The 19,726-nt window shown below is 39.5% G+C and overlaps 1 protein-coding gene across 1 annotated transcript in view; it reads left to right on the top strand.

Annotated features, from left to right (window-relative positions):
* Positions 1-19,726, top strand: part of LOC104015382 (homer protein homolog 1) — a 100,632-nt gene that overhangs the window by 37,427 nt on the left and 43,479 nt on the right. Inside the window, exon 5 of the mRNA XM_087762628.1 lies at positions 6,796-6,938. Coding sequence (XP_087618754.1) covers positions 6,796-6,938 — 143 coding nt within the window. The remainder of the gene's footprint in view (positions 1-6,795; positions 6,939-19,726) is intronic.

Genomic DNA, 19,726 nt, shown 5'->3' with positions numbered 1-19,726 from the left:
AGTATTTTTTTGGATATGCCGTTTCATCTGATGATGTATATTCTTTGGCTACTGGGTTTTTTTGTTTGTTTCTTTTTGGTTTTTTTGTGAAACAGTAGAAAGAAAACAATACATAGCCCAATTTCCAGTTACTTAATAGCAGGAGTTCCTTTTTCCCTAAGCTATCCTGCTGCTAAATTTAAACTCTGCATTCTTACTGTTTCTTTAATACTACCTGTTCTCACCCTGTTTATCAGCAGCTTTTGCTTTAATTTCCCAGAATATCAGGTAATACATAAAATCACCATTTACCTTGACTCTAAAAAGAACTTAACTTGTCCAGAGAAGGACAATGGCCTGGACCAACAAATTACAAGAGAGATGCTGCTTTGTTATGTGTAAGTCCCACTGAGTGCACGGTGCTCTCTTCAAATAAAGAGGAAAGCATTATTTCTGTGTCAGAGAACTTGTACCTTCTACCCATCTGTATTAAGATGGTTTCATATAATAATACACACTTTATTTATATCTGGTCTGTCTGGAGGCTTTGGTCTGAAGTGGACTAGAAAGAAGTTGTCTGTTTTGGTACTTCTAAGACCACCTGTGCACATAGGTACCCCATCTAGTGTCCCTTTAACTCAGGCTTAGGTAATAAGGCTTTGCAAGGCTCTTATCTTGTTTACATAAAACTAAAATACTGGCTCCCCTGCTGTACCACCTCCTATTTCCCAGACCCATCTTTTAATATAGGGAATTATTTTGTTCATGTCATAAACCCATGGATCTTACAGTGACAAGCCACCCATGGTCTATTTTCAGTTACAGGCTTGCCTATGCACTGAAAGAGCAACACTTTGATCTGGAGTTCACTGAGCAGCATGAAACTGTGTGTTTCCCCCCCCCCCCCTTTTTTTTTTCTTTCTTTTTTAAACTAATGTTAATTAGGTTCAAGTACAGAACCAAATAGTGCAGGTTGTGGGGTTTGTACCCTCACCCCATCGGTCTTACAACCAACTGGAGTCTGAACCTCAGTTTGTTTGTTTTGTTTGGTTTTTTTTTTTTTTTCCTCTAAACAAGAATCTGTCTTCAGATATTTCTTGTGACCCCGGTCATTTCAAAGACCTCTGTTAATTTCTGAAATTGTGTGGTGAGTAAATGAAAATAGTCAAATAAATCAAAATAATCCAATTCTTTCTTCTGTGATTCTGAGACCCTCCTATACTATTAGGAATAGCTATTGCCTGAAAAGTTATAGCGTCACAACATTTTTATAGTGCAAGGAATGGGTTGGTTTTGGCAAAATCATCATGGTTTTATCATCTATTGGCTTTTTCTTTGTAGAAGTACACAATTTACTTCTGAACCTTGTGGGAAAAGTGACTTTCTGGGATATTGTGTGAATTTCTATACTGGAACAAATGTTTCAGATGTTATGGTATCTGAATCAGTAGCGGGCAGCCTTATGCCATTGCCAGTCAGTACTGAACAGAGCTCTATGAAGAACAGCGATGCCAGGGAAGTGTATGGAATACTTAATGAGAAAACAATAGAATACTTTAAAAGAAGCTGGAATTGGTTTGGTTTGTTCATTGTTTTAGAATCACCTATTCCTTCTTTTCTTCTATTCCATATTTAGTCACCGTTAAAAGGTGGCTTGATCTGTGCTGTGAAGTCTGCATGTTTTACTTTAGAGACTCTTTTGTGAGTGCATGCATCTTGTTTATAAGATTTTGAAATTTAAGGCATCTTTTGATGAATTCCCCTCTATCATGCTTAGTTTGTATATTGTAGGCAACCGTCATTTTTATACTGCTTGGCATCACTAGTCCTGGGTACTTATTAGTAGGGCCAGGGCTCCTTTAGACAGTGCAGATCGCTAAAAACTCTTAAATAGCAGACTCTTACATTTACTTGTCATGTTGAAAAATATTAATCCTCAGTCCATGTGTAAGTCCAGGACTGGTGAGTGACTTAAAGTTCAATATCCTCCAAAAACCTATATATGATATAATGTTTTTATACCACAGGAGAGCTGTTAATCCTTTCTTCTCAAATGTATGAAATATCTATTTGTAGCTGTCATGAGTGGGAAATATCAGGGCTTAAAATATGTCATTGGTTTACAGGAAGACTTTCAATTTAAGCACTGTTTTTTTTCCATATAGAGTCTACACAGTTGGATCTTGGTTAACCTGCTCTTCCAGCTAGGAGGGAGGGGTGAAAATCTTTTTCAGCTGACCAACTCTAAAATTTGAAGTGGATGTGTGAAGCTATAATGATACGGAATAAAAACTTCATTACTTATGAATGTCTCACAAAAATGTTTCTAGAATTCTTTTATTCTCTCTAAATAATATAAAATGTGAATATAATATTTGTAAACTTAGTTTTGTTCTGTGTGTTTGGGGTTTGGTTTTTTTTTTTTTTTTTTTCCTGTTGTATTTGGTGCTTTATTCATAGCCAGCTTTAATTATTTACCAGGCAGGGATAGTTGTGAGTGTGTGAGAGCACTGATTAACCTGTATTGGTGGAAGAGGTGCTGGAGCGTGTCCAAAGAAGGGCAACGAAGTTGGTGAAGGGTCTAGAGCACAAGTCTTATGAGGAGCAGCTGAGGGAACTGGGGTTGTTTAGTCTGGAGAAGAGGAGGCTGAGGGGAGACCTTATCGCTCTCTACAACAACCTGAAAGGAGGTTGTAGCGAGGTGGGGGTTGGTCTCTTCTCCCAGGTAGCAAGCAACAGGACGAGAGGAAATGGCCTCAAGTTGTGCCAGGGGAGATTTAGATTAGATATTAGGAAAAAATTCTTCATGGAGAGAGTGGTTAGGCATTGAAACAGACTGCCCAGGGAAGTGGTGCAATCACAGTCCCTGGAAGTGTTCAAAAAGCATGTGGATGTGGTGCTTAGGGACATGGTTTAGAGGTGGACCAGGCAGTTAGGTTAATGGTTGGACTTTATGATCTCAGAGGACTTTTCCAACCTTAATGATTCTATGATTCTAAGAAATACATACTAGAATCTGAAGCTTCTCTTGTACATACAGATCAGCCCCTCATGAATTTGCAGGGAGTAAACATTTAGGTATTACATAGACTGTGATGTTTGTCTGCATTAATTTTTGTCACTTGAATTTATAGAATCATAGCATGCTTTGGGATGGAAGGGACCTTTAAAGGTCATCTAGTCCAACCCCTCTGCCATGGGCAGGGACATCTTCAACTAGATCAGGTTGCTCAGAGCCCCATCCAACCTGACCTTTAATGTTTCCAGGGATGGGGCATCTACAGCCTCTCTGGGCAACCTAATTCCAGTGTTTCACCACCCTCCTCATGAAAAATTTCTTCCCTTAATCCAGTCTAAATCTACCCTCCTTTAGTTTAAAACCATTACCCCTTGTCCTATCACAACAGGCCCTGCTAAAAAGACTATCCCTATCTTGTTAGGCCCCCTTTAAGTATTGAAAGGCTGCAATAAGGTCTCCCTGCAGCCTTCTCTTCTCCAGGCTGAACAACCCCAGCTCTTTCAGCCTTTCCTCATAGGAGAGGTTTTCCATCCCTCTGATCATTTTTGTGGCCCTCCTCTGGACCCGCTCCAACAGGTCCATGTCCTTCCTGTACTGAGGGCTCCAGAGCTGGACGCAGTACTCCAGGTGGGGTCTCACCAGAGCGGAGTAGAGGGGCAGAACCACCTCCCTCGACCTGCTGGCCACGCTTCTTTTGATGCAGCCCAGGATACAGTTGGCTTTCTGGGCTGCGAGAGCACATTGCCAGCTCATGTCCAGCTTTTCATCCACCAGTACCCCCAAGTCCTTCTCAGGGCTACTCTCAATCCCTTCATCCCCCAGCCTGTATTGATACCCGGGATTGCCCCGACCCAGGTGCAGGACCTTGCACTTGTCCTTGTTGAACCTCATGAGGTTCACACGGGCCTACTTCTCGAGCTTGTCCAGGTCCCTCTGGATGGCATTCCGTCCCTCAGGCGTGTCAACTGCACCGCTCAGCTTGGTGTCATCTGCAAACTTGCTGAGGGTGCACTTGATCCCGCTGTCTATGTCATTGATGAAGATATTGAACAGCACTGGCCCCTGTATGGACCCCTGAGGGATACCACTCATCACTGTTCTCCATCTGGACATCGAGCCATTGACCACTACCCTCTGGATGCGACCATCCAGCCAGTTTGCTATCCACCAAACAGTCCGCCCATCAAATCCCTATCCTTCCAATTTAGAGAGAAGGATGTTGTGGGGGACTGTGTCAAAGGCCTTACAGAAGTTCAGATAGATGACATCCATAGCTCTTCCCTTGTCCACTGATGCAGTCACTCCATCATAGAAGGCCACTAGGTTGGTCAGGCAGGACTTGCCCTTGGTGAAGCCATGCTGGCTGTCTCGAATTTCATTCAAATTAGACATCTATGAAAGTACTTTACTGAAAAATAAGCCTAGATGGAACTTGCACATTTGTTTTTCTTCTGCTGAAATAATTTTTATGCATTCATACTTAAAATATTTTAATATAGCTCTGGCTTTATGTATCTAATAATAGTGTTGCAGGAATTTTAGCTTAAAGATACAAGTAACCCAGATTTTGTGGGATGTGGTATATGCTTTTTAGAACATCTAATGTAGTTTGGGAAGAGGAGGAAATAAAAGAGAAACTCTTGGGTCTATAATGCCTTTCATTTAATGGCAGTGGAAACTGTTTATCAAATCAGAGGATAATAATAGACAAAACCACACAATTTGTATAAAATAATTCACATGCCTGATTATCTTGCTAACTTTGCTCTCCTTTGACACTTAATTTCAGTTCAGTTTCAGTTCAGTAAAATTGTTCTGTAAAAATCAAGATTTAATTTTGACTTCTATAGTATTAAAACTTAAGATAATAGTTTTGAGTTTAAAATTAAGAGGATTCTTCCTGAAAGTAGGTAACAATTTACATTCATAAAATAAATAATTTACATTTATATTATAAATAACAGTTTATATTTCTGTAATAAATCAGTGTAAGCTAATTATTTTCTGCTCTTTAATCAGTAGGATTTTAATAAGAGGATGCAGAATGGAGACACTTGTGCATGTGCATTGTATAACTTGATGTATGCTAAATATAATAGAACTTGAAGTAATTATTAAAATGTTTTAATATAACTCCGTATCACCCACTAATTCTAGTTGTAGGGTGAGATATGTCTCTCACTATGTGAGAAATACAGTAGAATAAAAGCAAAATTTTGACAATTGTTGTGCTGCAAATACTTAATATAATTTAAAGTGTAATGAAAATGTTGAACGACAATATTTTTGGTTAAGTGACACCAGTGCTTTGTGGAAGGTGATGATGACAGCCAGATCTTATTTTCTTTAAAAGAACTGAGTTTTTCCATCTGGTCAAGTCTCAAAGTCAAGGGCAACATTTCTTATAGATATAGGATCAGATTCAGTATTGGCTTTCAAAAAGCCTTATCCTTGTAAACTAGTAGAAGGCTACAAGTGAAGGCTCAAAATTAGACCCTGATCTTGTAAGATCATGACCATCTTCAGATACTTAGCAATTTCTTCTGAGATTGTTGTTCTTCAGCTTTCTATGCAGTGTCAAAGAGCTGGGAAGAGGAGCTGCTGGCCTTCCAGAGACTGTGCTTGTGCTTCAGTTTAATAACATTAAATAGCAGTTTTATCTCTTCCCCATGCAGATGGTAAAAGGTTGTGTGGCTATAGGAGGTGCTTAGCTTTTGGAAATTCTGTAATTCAACCAGTCCTCTGCTGTACAGACACCCCTCTATGACATCCATTGAAGTCTATTCATGAAACTCTTCTATCTTAGAGTTAAATGTTACCACTTGATTACTAAGACATTTTAAAATCGAGATGAGCTACTTAGCTTATATGACTTGCTTATCTCCTGCAAAAATCATTACTTGAAAAAGTATATAATAGGAAATAAAATATTAAAATTACACCACATACAGGGACTGAAAAGCCTACAATCTTCTAACTTAGGATGTGGGCTACACAGTGCACTTTGTTTTTTAAAAAGGAAGTACTTTTCAGTGACTAGAAATTGGAAAATAGTGTTTGTTGGCCAAAACATAAATGTACGTCTTGGCGTGATGAAGGCTGATTAAAACTGCACCAGTGCCTTCTGCTAGGAAGACAGCCAGTAAGTGACACAGTTTCAGGTGTCCAGTTGCGTAGCAGTAGCTGCCTGGGTATAACTGGAGTATTCTCCTTCCCAGATAATACCATGGCTAGCAAGAGCTAGGCCAGGCTAACGTGTCTACAAAAGTTTTGCAAGGACTGTGCTGAACAAGTTTTCTTTACAGATGGCTCATAGGTGAAACTGTGAATGCACCATCGATGTCCCTTCCACTGTTTACTTTGGTTAATACACAAAACGAAAGCTAGATTTTGAAACAAATATCAGAATTGTTTGTTTCACCATCTTAGAATATAAAGTAAGAGATAAGAATCCTGGGTGTCAATAGTTGCCCATTGTGTAGCTGGCTGAGGGCTGAATATAATATCAGGTGAGAGAGAGAGGTCTGTAATAAGCAGGAGGCTGGATACTTGCAAATAAATCATAGGTCAGTTGTGTTTTGTGCAAGATAATGTGAATCCTATGGTAATACACTTCTAAATTAAATTGACATGATGAAATATGACCATGAGGGATGCTGGAAATCTGTGAGCCTCACATTAATACTGCCTAAAGTTCATATCTCATTTAAGAATTAATGTTAGTGCTTATATACACATAGCCTTCCTGAGCAGGTCACTTGGTAATTCTAATGTGTCATTTGTTTGTTTTACTTAAGGAATCAGCTGGAGGGGATATTCAGTCTCCTTTAACGCCAGAAAGTATTAATGGGACAGATGACGAGAGAGTGATGCCGGAAGTGACGCAGAACTCGGAACCAAGGGCTGAACTAACCCAGAATGCATTGCCATTTACCCATAGGTACAGATTCCATTCCCACATCCTGATTAAGTGATAACTATCTCCTTCCTCGTTAAAGGGACCTTCTCCCATGTTGTGGCTTCCACCTAGCAAAGTTAAGAATTAAATTACGTGACTAAAAAAAAAAAAAAAAAAAAAAGACTGGCTTTCAGATTTGCAGTATAATCTTTGTTTTCATAAAAAACATGAGGAAATCTCTTCGAATAAGATTTTGGGGGGGCGTTATTTTATAGTTTAATTAGCTGAATGTGAGCCCTTGAACACTGGTTAGCGCAGGTGTCCCTTTAACAGGAAGCATTATTTCAGTATTTGAGATCTTAGTGAAGTTAACTGCTTAGAATATTCCAGTTAAATTATTTTTGCACACATTTTCTTTAAATGACTGATAGGATTGGATGTCAGCCTTTCACTGATGAGTTGTTAGAAGAAAAGGGACTCTTACAACACTTTTGGATTATAAAATTTAAAGCAGCCTTTAATTGAACAGTTCTCTGACAGTTGAAAACATTTTTCAACTTTTTTTTGAAACATGAGAGAAGTGTAGTTCTGCTTCAGACTGAATTATAATTCATTGCACTAGGAATACTGTACTCTGTTCTTTAGGAAAACTAGCACTTTTAATTTAATGATACAAATGATGAGTTAAGATGGGTATATCTTGCCTATTAGAAATGATTGTAAATGGGACACTCAATAAAACACATTATGTACTGAGACCATGGAGAGTAACTTAAATATTTAATAAACTTAGAGCAAAGCTAGAAATACTAGATTTATTTTTTTAAACATGGTCTGAATCAGTTTAAATAGAGTTTAAGAGCTCTTGATCAAAAGTTGAGGAACACTAGGATGTCAGATATGTCATGCAAATAATTCAGAATGAGCAGAGATGGAATTGGAATTGTTCAAGACTTCTCATTTTTTGTAAGAGAATAATGCTATTAAACATATATGGAAAAAATAATTTACATTTTCAAATGAGAAAAAAAATTATACTTTTTTAGCAGTGATTGTGTTCATTTTTATACTTCAGTTGTCACCAGTGCATCTATGTCCTGGTTTCAGCACATGTAACCACGACAATCTATTACATGTTTTACAAGAAATGGTGCTTTGTAAGAGAGCTCTGTGCATGTTGAAGGAGTGTTACAAATGTTGCACATCAGTGTTCTGTAACAAGTTCATTTAAACTTACTGTTTGTGTGTTGGAATTCACTATCAATATTTTTGTGAAAAGGGGTTGTGATAAAGTCCACACAGGAGTAGTGGTGTTTGTTTTTTTTAAAAAAATGACAGCTGCAAGATCTTCCCTCTTGCTTTGCATATGTAAATATGTTTTCTGGTATGCCAATATAGTAACTATGCTTTGCTCTGCATTGACCATGACTGAAGATATTTTTTGAAACTACCCAGTTGTAATTTTTGATGGTGTAAAATAGAGGTTACAAAATTTTTACATGCTTTGCATTTTTCTATCTACTTCATGTATGCAGTGTGAGTGCCTGGTTTTAGTTTATTGTCCTGTTAAATACCACTAGCTAGAATTGGTCTTCCAACAATAACTGCATTTTGAGGGTCACTTCTCATGATGATTCTCATGAGAATCATTTGTCTTGCTAATGGAAGCTTCAAGTTTGTTAGTGAGCTATTACCAAAGAAACTGCAAATTTTTTCAAACCCTTTGAAATTTTGGACTAGATAAGGTTTTTATTATAAATAAATAAATGAAGATTCATATAGGTTACTTTTTTGATACTGAAAAGCTCAAGTGAGAACATTTATATATTATTATTTAACCCAGACAGAAAATGCTTTCAGGTGCTTTCTGACAATTTTTTCATATAAAAAAAATAAAATCCTTTTGTGTGTGTGTGAGAGTCAAGGAACTCTGTCTCAATCATAGGGAAACTACCATTTTAAAAAATGTATATTCCAAAAGATTCCAGTTATTTCCCAGGCACCATTATGTTTTTCAAGTTGATGACAGAACTTAATTTGGAAGTCAGCTGCTTTGATTGGATTTAATTGTTAGCTGTAATGAAGGCTCTCTAAAATAGCACTATGTAACACATGCATGAAAGAGATGGAAAGTGAAGCTTCCAGGATTGTGTTAGTGCTGGTTAAATGGGCATGTTTTTGTAGAGGCATTTCATAATATTGAATTGGCAACTAGGTAGACATATCTAGTTGCTTGTGCTGGCTGGAAGGGTGCTCTCTGCAGGCAGTTTGTTTGCCCCGATTTAAAATAAATAAATAAAATAAAATTAAACAAAACCTTACACCCTTATCATTGGAGACTCCCTGGGCTTTTCACGTGTCAGGGGTACAGAAAGGGATTGTGCTCCTCCTCATTCCCTGCCCTTTTGATGCTGCTGTGTATTGGTGACACTCCATGTGTGATGGAGAGGAGTTGCCACACTGAGCCCTTTCCCTGTGTGCTCTGGTAACTCCTGCCGATCGCTGAGCCTCTTCCACACCCTGCATTTCAGCAAAGTTAAAGTTTAGCCAGTGCTTCTGGGTGAGAAGGATAACGCTGGAAGGGCATGCGAGTGTTGTCTTGTGCATGGCAATGCTTTTTACGTATTTGCCTTTACTCCTGGAACTGTTGATCAATCGCTAGGCGCTTTTCAAAAGAAAAGATGGTGTGGTCTTCCCTCCAATGAGTTCAGCTATAGGGGACATGAGAGTTGCTGAGGCTGGCCATGCTTCACTGAAATAACACTAGCGTAACAAGTTCATTTCTTCTATGATTAGGAAAGCTATATTCTGCTCTGGTGTGACAGTATATACTTACCTTGTGAAGGTCCAAAAGGAGTGGTCCTCAGTGTAGGCTGGAGCACAGGGAAAGGCGTGCGTGGGGCTACCTGGCAGGAGCCCAGCCCAGGCAGCCATGAGGCAAAGGTTGGAGCTTCATGGACAGGACGAGGTGCCACACCACTGCATAGTGAGGATGGCTGGTGAGGTGGGAGCTGCGTTGCTGCCAAGAGGTTCGGCAAGCTTAGCTGAGTGCGGGCACCTCTGCAGCAGAGGACAGGAGTAAAGGTTTGAAGGGTGTTGTTGTCAAGACAGTGATCTAGGGAAGAGGTTTTCATGTCAGTATGAACTGGAAGGATCTGACAGGAGTTAACAAGGTCAAAATGAGAGGTGTGGAGGTCATGCTTTAGTCTACATCTTACTACTTGTCATTTTTAATCTGCACACACCGAAAAATGTTCAATTTCATTTTGTTATAACACATCCTCTCTGGCCAGATATGTCCTCTTCTGCAAGCATTCTTCTCTGTGCTTTGTATGTCTTAGTGTAGGTAGTTGGGGGCTGTGTTATTTAAGCAGCGTAAGTGTAGACTACTTTGGTATTTATAGTTATTTTCTGACCATTTATACCCAAAAGCTGAAAAAAAGCATTACTTAAGTCACCAGAGTTTTGTTATTAGATCTTTAATTTTTTATTATTTCAGTAAATAATTGTAAGTATTGAAATGAACATTCTCCAGTATATGTCTACAATCCTATTCATATCCCATGAGCATAATAGAGCAAAAGTCTAGTTGGTTCAATTTATCCTTATCTGGAAAGTCCTAATGCTGTTCACAAGCAGTGTGACTCTAGTCAACTGCTTGAGAGATAAGGATATTAAATGGTTATGAACCTTGCACGGAAAGATAAACTCTTGCAAGTAAACCTCTTGCCTTTTTTAAACTATGATGGTTAATGTTGAATTATGAAGTAATATTACTTGGGAACTCCCACATCTTATAATATAGCCTGAGCACTGCTCTCATTAGTAAACATTGCCAAAACAAATGAAAGTAAAATGTAACCTAAGCCTGGCATTAGAATTTTTAAGTCTTGGCTGAGAGACTGATCGAGTCTGATTTTTCTGAACGATGGCTAGTCCAGGAAGGCTTTTTTCTAACAAAAGCTAGTTAATAAAATCTAATATTTAAATTAATTAAGACTAAAAAAAAGTGTGTATTTTCTTAACTAAGTCTTAGTTTCCTCAGACATCTTCCTTTTTTTTAAAGTATTTTCCACATTCTTTAAATTGTGATTTCCCCCCCCATCTAAAAAAAGTTGACCATAAAAAGGCATTTGGAGAGAAAAATGTTGCTAAAAAATTTGTAACCATTTCCAATGTGACTGCACCTGGCTTTTAAATGTAAGTTTTAATCCTGCTGGTGCACAGTATACAATTCCTGATTGCCTGAATGAGCCCAAAGAAATACTATACTGAGCTTATTTAGCCTTAGAATATAATTCAAATATTAAAGCTGAATACTGTGTCTGATGAACTCTGCAACTGCTGCTTGGGGCTTTTTGGTAACTGTTTGGTGAGCTTGCTCTTTTGCCTTTGAAGAAAATACATTTTTTATAACAAGTTTTATTCCATTTTTGGCACCTCATGACGCTGTGGGATAAAACACTTTCAGAAACAAAACTTAAAATAAGAGGATTCTTCTGGGACAAATCTTGAAAGTCTTCAACTTTCTGTCAACTGTGACTTGTACCTTTTACCTAATTTTTTCATGTAATACATAAAGATGCTCCATCTAAATTTAATGAAACTTGGAATTTCTATTACATAATGTTTTGATTAGACAATATATGTTTGTTGCTTGTTCATTAAAATTCCTATTTTTATATTCAAACAAGTTTTTAATATGAAATTTTGACTCATTGCCTTAGTGAAAATGGACTTATTTCAAATACCTATATATTAGGGTGGCTACAAGCTCTTTAGAAGGGACAGGCTAGGAAGGAGAGGTGGAGGGGTAGCCCTGTATGTTAGGGAGTGTTTTGACTGTCTAGAGCTCAACGACAGTAACGATAAGGTTGAGTGCTTATGGGTTAAGATCAGGGGGAAGGCTAACAAGGCAGACATCCTGGTGGGAGTCTGTTACAGACCACCCAACCAGGACGAGGAAACAGATGAAGTATTCTAGAAGTGGTTGGCTGAAGTCTCACAATCCCTAGCCCTTGTTCTCGTGGGAGACTTCAATTTACCAGATATCTGCTGGAAATACAACACAGCAGAGAGAAAGCAGTCTCGGAGGTTCCTGGAGTGTGTGGAAGATAGATAACTTCCTGACGCAGCTGGTAAGCGAGCCAACCAGGGGAGGTGCCCCGCTGGACCTGCTGTTTACGAACAGAGAAGGCCTGGTGGGTGATGTGGTGGTCAGAGGCTGTCTTGGGCTCAGTGACCACGAAATGACAGAGTTTTCAATTCTAGGGGAGGTAAGGAAGGGGGTCAGCAAGACTGCTACCCTGAACTTTAGAAGGGCAGACGTTGGATTGTTTAGGATTCTGGTTAACAGAGTCCCTTGGGAGGCAGTCCTGAAGGGCAAAGGAGTCCAGGAAGGCTGGACGTTATTCAAGGAGGAAGTCTCAAAGGTGCAGGAGCAGGCCATCCGCATGTGCTGCAAGTTGAGATGGCGGGGAAGAAGACCGGCCTGGCTGAACAGAGAGCTTTGGCTGGAACTCAAGAAAAAAAGGAGAGCTTACCGCCTTTGGAAGAAGGGGCAGGCGACTCAGGGGGATTACAAGGATGTTGTGAGGATATGGAGGAAGAAGATCAGAAAGGCGAAGGCCCAGCTAGAGCTTAAACTGGCCACCGCTGTTAAAGACAACAAAAAAAGTTTTTATAAATATATCAGTGACAAAAGGAGGGCCAGGGAGAATCTCCCTCCTTTGTTGGATGCAGAAGGTAACCTTGCCACGAAGGATGAGGAGAAGGCAGAGGTACTTAATGCCTTCTTTGCCTCAGTCTTTAATAGTCAAGCTAGTCATCCTCTGGTTTTACGGGCCCCTGAGCTGGGAGATGGAGATAGGATGCAGAGTGAAGTCCCAGTTGTTGAAGAGGTGGCAGTCACTGACCTGCTCCTCCACCTGGATGCGCACAAGTCCATGGGGCCAAACGGGATCCACCCGAGGATACTGAGGGAGGTGGCAGAGGAGCTGGCCAAGCCACTCTCCATCATTTATCAGCAGTCCTGGTCAACCGGGGAGGTCCCAGATGACTGGAAGCTAGCAAATGTGACGCCCCTCTACAAGAAGGGTCGGAAAGAGGATCCAGGGAACTACAGGCCTGTCAGCCTGACCTCGGTGCCGGGGAAGGTCATGGAACAAATCATCTTGAGTGCCATTATGCAGCAAGTGCAGGACAACCAGGGGATCAGGCTCAGCCAGCATGGGTTTATGAAAGGCAGGTCCTGCTTCACTAACCTGGTCTCCTTCTATGACAAGGTGACCCGCTTAGTTGATGAGGGGAAGGCTGTGGATGTTGTCTACCTGGACTTTAGTAAGGCCTTTGACACTGTCTCCTACAGCATTCTCCTGGAGAAGCTGGCTGCTCACGGCTTGGATGGGTGCACTCTGCGCTGGGTTAAAAACTGGCTGGATGGCCGAGCCCAGAGAGTGGTGGTAAATGGAGTCAAATCCAGTTGGCGGCCGGTCACGAGTGGTGTTCCCCAGGGCTCAGTGTTGGGGCCGGTCCTGTTCAATATCTTCATTGATGATCTGGATGAGGGAATCAAGTGCACCCTCAGTAAGTTTGCAGATGACACCAAGTTGGGTGGAAGTGTCGATCTGCTGGAGGGCAGGAAGGCCCTACAGAGGGACCTGGACAGGCTGGATCATTGGGCCGGGGCCAACCATATGAGCTTCAACAAGGTTAAGTGCCGGGTCCTGCACTTGGGTCACAACAACCCCATGCAATGCTACAGGCTGGGGGAGGAGTGGCTGGAGAGCTGCCTGGCGGAAAAGGACCTGGGGGTGTTGGTTGACAGCCGCCTGAACATGAGCCAGCAGTGTGCTCAGGTGGCCAAGAGGGCCAATGGCATCCTGGCCTGTATCAGGAATAGTGTGGCCAGCAGGACCAGGGAGGTGATAGTGCCCCTGTACTCGACACTGGTGGGGCCGCACCTTGAGTACTGTGTTCAGTTTTGGGCCCCTCACTACAAGAAGGACATCGAGGTGCTGGAGTGTGTCCAGAGAAGGGCAACGAAGTTGGTGAAGGGTCTAGAGCACATGTCTTATGAGGAGCGGCTGAGGGAGCTGGGGTTGTTTAGTCTGGAGAAGAGGAGGCTGAGGGGAGACCTTATTGCTCTCTACAACTACCTGAAAGGAGGTTGTAGCGAGGTGGGGGTCGGTCTCTTCTCCCTAGTAACAAGTGATAGGACAAGAGGAAACGGCCTCAAACTGCGCCAGGGGAAGTTTAGGTTGGATATTAGGAAAAACTTCTTCACTGAGAGGGTTGTCAAGCATTGGAACAGGCTGCCCAGGGAAGTGGTTGAGTCTCCGTCCATGGAGGTATTTAAAGAAGGATAGACGTGGTGCTTAGGGACATGGTTTAGTGGTGGACTTGGCAGTGATAGGTTAACGGTTGGACTCGATGATCTTAAGGGTCTTTTCCAACCTTAATGATTCTATGATTCTATGATTAGGTATTTTATTGTCTAGATAGCTTACCATTTAATAGTGCTGCAAGTAAATCCAGTGCTGTAATAACAAAGAAAAACCCAAAAATCTTGCTGCTAGCTTATGTTCCTTCACTGAGTTTTCATTAAAAGTTGTATGCAGAAATCTAGGAGATTTTTCACTTTGTGTATTACAACTACTCACCTCTACAAGCTTAAATATTTTAGTTATGTTACAGTAAAGATACTTTGTGAATCATGCTGAACTGTTAAGTTGGCTTTAAAGAAAAGTTTTGAGTTAATTTTTGTGGCATTTTGTGATTTGAATTTATATTCAAATCCTAGTATTTGGATGTTCTTTTTAGTGTTATGTGTAGCTTCCTTACGAAGTAGTTCTGGGGGTGTGTATTACTTTTTTGTTTTTAATTCTTGTTTTTGAATGCTATTTAGCGTGATGACAGGATAATTTCACGTTGTGAGGAAGCTCAGGAAGTCTCTAATCCAAGCTCCTGCACAGAGAAGGTCAGCTATGAGATCAGACCAGGCTGCTCTAAGCTTTATGCAGTTGGGTTTTGAAAACCTCCTAGAATGGAGACTGATAAAGCTAGGCTTTTTAAAAAGGTTTCTCTATAACATAAAAGACAATAACTGTCTTCACATTGCACAGTACTATAATGAACCGTGACTGTGCACACTGTAGGAACTCTGGTAAATTCAATTACTCCGTTGAGAAAAGATTATTTCTTGAGGTACGCTCAGAGAAGAAACTCAAAGGTGTTATGTTCCCACTGTCAGTGTAAGCAAAGAACTGGTTAATATAGCAATTTAGAAGTAAGTCTTGACTTCACCTCAACCAACATTTGTTTGATGTTGCGAAGGTCCTAGCTGTGCTGTTCTTTTGCCTCTTGTGCTCCGCCAGCAAGAGCCTGGTGGTCCCAGGAAGAAGCACACGGAGAGGGATTGTTCTCCTCTTTCTCCCTGACCTAATTCCTACTGCTTCCTGCACTCCTGCACTTTTGCCTAAGCTGCTGGGATTTAGCTCAAGTAGGCTATCCTTCAAAATAAAAGTTCTTGCTAGGAAACTCTTAATTTGAAAGGAAAATCTTACCTAGTGTTCGTGTAAATTTTTTCATGTCTCTGATTTTCCTGATTGTGACAATTTCTGAAAATTCTGGAATCTCTGGAATACGTAGTAAACCATTACATGGTTTTAAACCAGTATTGTGTCAAACACAGCATAATACAGCTCATACTGTAACATTTTCATAAGATCTCTAATAATGGAAGGAGAGGTGGAGAGGACTCATATCTGCTATTAGAAGAATGGTCATGGTGTATGTGTTGCTTATATCTTTAAAATGAAGCAACTCTGCAACTGATAGAGCTAATTTGAATGGCTGTGGGAATGGATGAGAGCCAAAACTAAAAATAGCCCAACACTTAAGAGAGTAATATCACCATCTCCCTTCTAGTTTGGAGTATGTGAATTACCTACTTCCTGCTGTTTATTTAGTAAGAACTCCAAGGGGTGATTCAGACGATGTGAGCTGGGTGTTTGAAATTAGATTATGTAAATACCATCCTCAGGGACAAGTGAGCACTCTTCTAACTAATCTGTCAAGTACGTTGTTAGAAGAAGAATATAATCCTTATGGAATTTATATTAAAAAACATGCAACTTGTAACATGTAATTTTTTCCTCCTTTAATCATATGCATAAGAATTTTAAAAAAAGCATAATAAAAAATGGAAAAAAAAAAACTGTCTTGCTTAAGGAAGGAACTTTCATTTTCTAAAAGAATATATCCATTGTGTTCAAGCAATCCAAAATATGGATGACGTTAAAAAATTGTGTGTTAATACTTCAGCAACTGTAAACATTGCCTGTATAAATTGGGATATGTGATACTTAACACTAAATCAGATTCTATGGGGTATGTTGTTTGGTTTGGTTTTTTTTGTTGCATCCATTAATTCACAATCATAAATTTTGTTAGGCATTTTCAATAATACAGTTTTCTGAAATGTGTTATTCCTTTTAGGAGTCTACTCTTAGCACACAGTGACTTTTTGTTATCATCTTTAGGCATTGGTGGAGGACCTATTCTCTTTATTCTAGATTTTCCTAATAATTTAGTTGAATAATGAACTTTTCCTATTGTGCATTTTGATACCAGGTGTGTATGCTTGTTTAAATTTGTGAGCAGTGTCTGTGAGGTTTCTTTTATGGGATGATTTGTACATATATTATTTAGAATATTTGCCATTTTGTTAGTTCTAAGCTCAAACATGCAATCATCTTTTCAAGAAGAATTCAAATGATAGTTATAGGAGATCTTATGTAGACAGTTGATACCTCATGTTTTCTTCACTCATACTTCCATCTTTCAGCGTCTTTGACATTGCTGAGAGTCATCATAGGAAACTTTTCAACCAGTAAGTAGGGATAAGCTTCAAACTGAACTTTCCCCAGGCACCATGAAGGAGTCCAAGGTGTTGTCTTTAATACACCAGAGATCTCTCTGGGTAAATTTTGCTGAAGTTAGGTCAGCATTTCCAACTATAACGGAAACCTCTTGCACCAGTGTCTTTTGAAACATTTTTTTCAAAACTGAGAAGTGTCATTAGAATCAAAGAGAACAGACACCAAAGAAATGCTACAGGACTCAATGCACTATTTTCCAGAAAAAAACACAGTGAAAAATTTTGAGAGGAAATAGCCACTTTGTGGAATTGCTTTTTATATTTTATAATAATCTGTGGAAAGACTTAATACTTTGAAAGTACAAATGTCATGCCTTGTTTGGATTGGAAGCCTCAGTGCATACTTACAGATATTTTTCAGCCACCCATTTAAAAAAATATCTTCTACAGAAACAGAAAGCCAATAACATCTGAAGTTATCAGGAAAAAAACCCCCACATAGCTATTCATCCCCTGAGTCTTGAGTGAATTTTCTAACAGTCATGACCCTTGAAAAGAGAAGCCTTTTGTGAAAAGCAAAGGCAGAGGGGATGTTTTGCAGGACAAATATGAACATATTTTTCACAAAGTCTGATTGCTCAAACTTCACTGTCTCATCCTGGTTGGTTAGGGAAACTGATGTGTGAAAGTATCTCACGACCTAGATAACGTGAACCATTCATGCTCATACCTTCAGTTTGGGATTAATTCTTGATGAGGAGATGGGGGGCTTTCTTCAGAGTCTGGAATTTTGACTATTTGTAACAAGACTTTCCTATGGCAGTCTCTTGTGCAGGTAAGAGTATCATGCAGTTTGCACCCGTCTGCACACACACATGCTTTGCCTCTCCAAAAATGGACCTCTTAAATTATGCCCCAACAGCCAGTCAAAAGTATAATGTTGGAAGATTAAAAGCTCCTTGTAGATGGTATGTAGCTGCTTCATTTCAAGTGCAAGACTTTGTCCACTTACCTTTACCAACACAAAATATAATGCTTATTTTGTTAGACAAATGCTACACAAACTTTTCCAGACTTGTTCATTTACTATTTTCTGTCTCTAAATGGACTCTGTAGTCATAATCTGGTTCTATGAAACCAGAGAATAGTCTAGGCTTGGGTTTCAGGGTACATATTCCCATCCACATGGAAATTATTGAAAAGGTTACACAGTTTTAGAGGAAGGAAATTAAAGAGAATTGAAGATTTGTGGCCTTCTGATCACTTTTAAGTATGCTGCAGAACAATCTGCATCAGTATCTTATTTCGATTCTTGTGTACTTTACTCATCTCAGTGTTCACTTATTGTCAACTTTGCATTATTGTGTAAAATCAATATACAGAACATGGATGAACTTGTGTAACTTATAGTGATTGTAGTCATGGTAAAATGCCTCTGTCATATTCCTTAGAAGTACAGGAAATTGAATTGTTACTGAACAATTTTGAGTTCAAAGTCCACAAGCTAAAAAACAGCTTTAAAAAAACCACCTCAGAAAACAAGTGAAAACTTGGCTTTTTGTCAGTTTTGATATATTAAAATCTGTTATGACTCATAGCAATATACAACTCATAACAATATACTTTAAAAATACAGCTTTATTCTTTTAAAGCCCACATAAACCTACACCCCAAAGCCATACTTTCTTGAATATTTTTGAAGTGTGTGTTTTTAATGAAGAAACATCTCCAATTGTTCAATTACTCAACTTCACCCAATTTTTTTTTTTACTATGAGTGTGATGAGGCACTGGAACAGGTTGCCCAGAGAAGTTGTGGATGCCCCATCATTGGAAGTGTTCAAGGTCAGGCTGGATATGGGGCTTTGAGCAACCTGATCTAGTGAAAGATGTCCCTGCCTATGGCGGGGGGGGTGGACTAGATGATCTTTAAAGGTCCCTTCCAACCCAAACCATTCTATGATTCTATACCAGGAATTATTTCCTGCTTTACTGAGAATACAGGAGCTAGAATTAAGTCACCTGAAAGAAAAAGCAAAACAAAAAAAAACCTCCAGCAAAACAAAAAAAAAAAGCCTAAACCTTTCAGCTAGTGGCTCTTTTCAAATGTAGGCGCTTTGTGTTTCAAAGTCACCCCTGCACCCCACACTAGGTATAGTGTCTGTTTTGCCCGCTCACCTGCTCTTTGTGTTGCTGTACCTCGTCTGTCCGCTTTATTCTCTTTAAGAGAAAGGATATATGTTAAGTGTTTTAGGCAGCACGGCCAATCCCAGTGGAGTACTTGAGGGATGCATTTTTAAAAAAATGAGGAGGGGAAAAAAAAAAAAAGAAAAAAAAGCCTGTAACCAAGTACATTTTAGTGAAGCTGAAGCTCCATCGAATGCATCTGATTGATACCAATTTAGTCCTTAATTTATTGATACCAACAAGTTACTTGCCTTCTGTGTTATCTCTGGTGTAGTGGTGGATAATGACATGGACTTCTCATGTGAGAAGCTGCACGTATATATAGATAGAATATTTTAGAACTGGGTATCTATATGCTGTGTGGTTATGGTATCACTGCCATCTGGAATGCCTAATGATAAGCATACAAGTATGGTGACAACATTAATGACTAAAAAGTTGCTATTCTTGAAACGGTGTAGAACTAATTTTTCTCAAACTTCCAAGCAGAATATAAATAAATGTACCCTCATCCTTTAACAACTCACATTGGAGATCAAATGATTGATTTACTTTATGGATTTATATATTCTTTTTAGTCTTTTCTGTATTACTCCCTTGTTAACTGCCCCCTCTCCTTGGAGAAGAGGGACACTCTGGAAGCAGAAATCAGTCTGGCTAGCACCATCCTCTGCAGTTATTTGAGCACTGAGAATTAGTAATTTATTTTATTCCTGCTGGCATTAATAAGAATACTATTAGATATGGAGCAGGGGAATCTACAT

This window comes from Nipponia nippon, unplaced genomic scaffold (genome assembly GCF_047370975.1).
Source record: "Nipponia nippon isolate SJK-2023a ecotype South Korea unplaced genomic scaffold, ASM4737097v1 scaffold_26, whole genome shotgun sequence".
Taxonomy (NCBI): domain Eukaryota; kingdom Metazoa; phylum Chordata; class Aves; order Pelecaniformes; family Threskiornithidae; genus Nipponia; species Nipponia nippon.
This window is presented reverse-complemented; position numbering and strand designations above follow the sequence as displayed.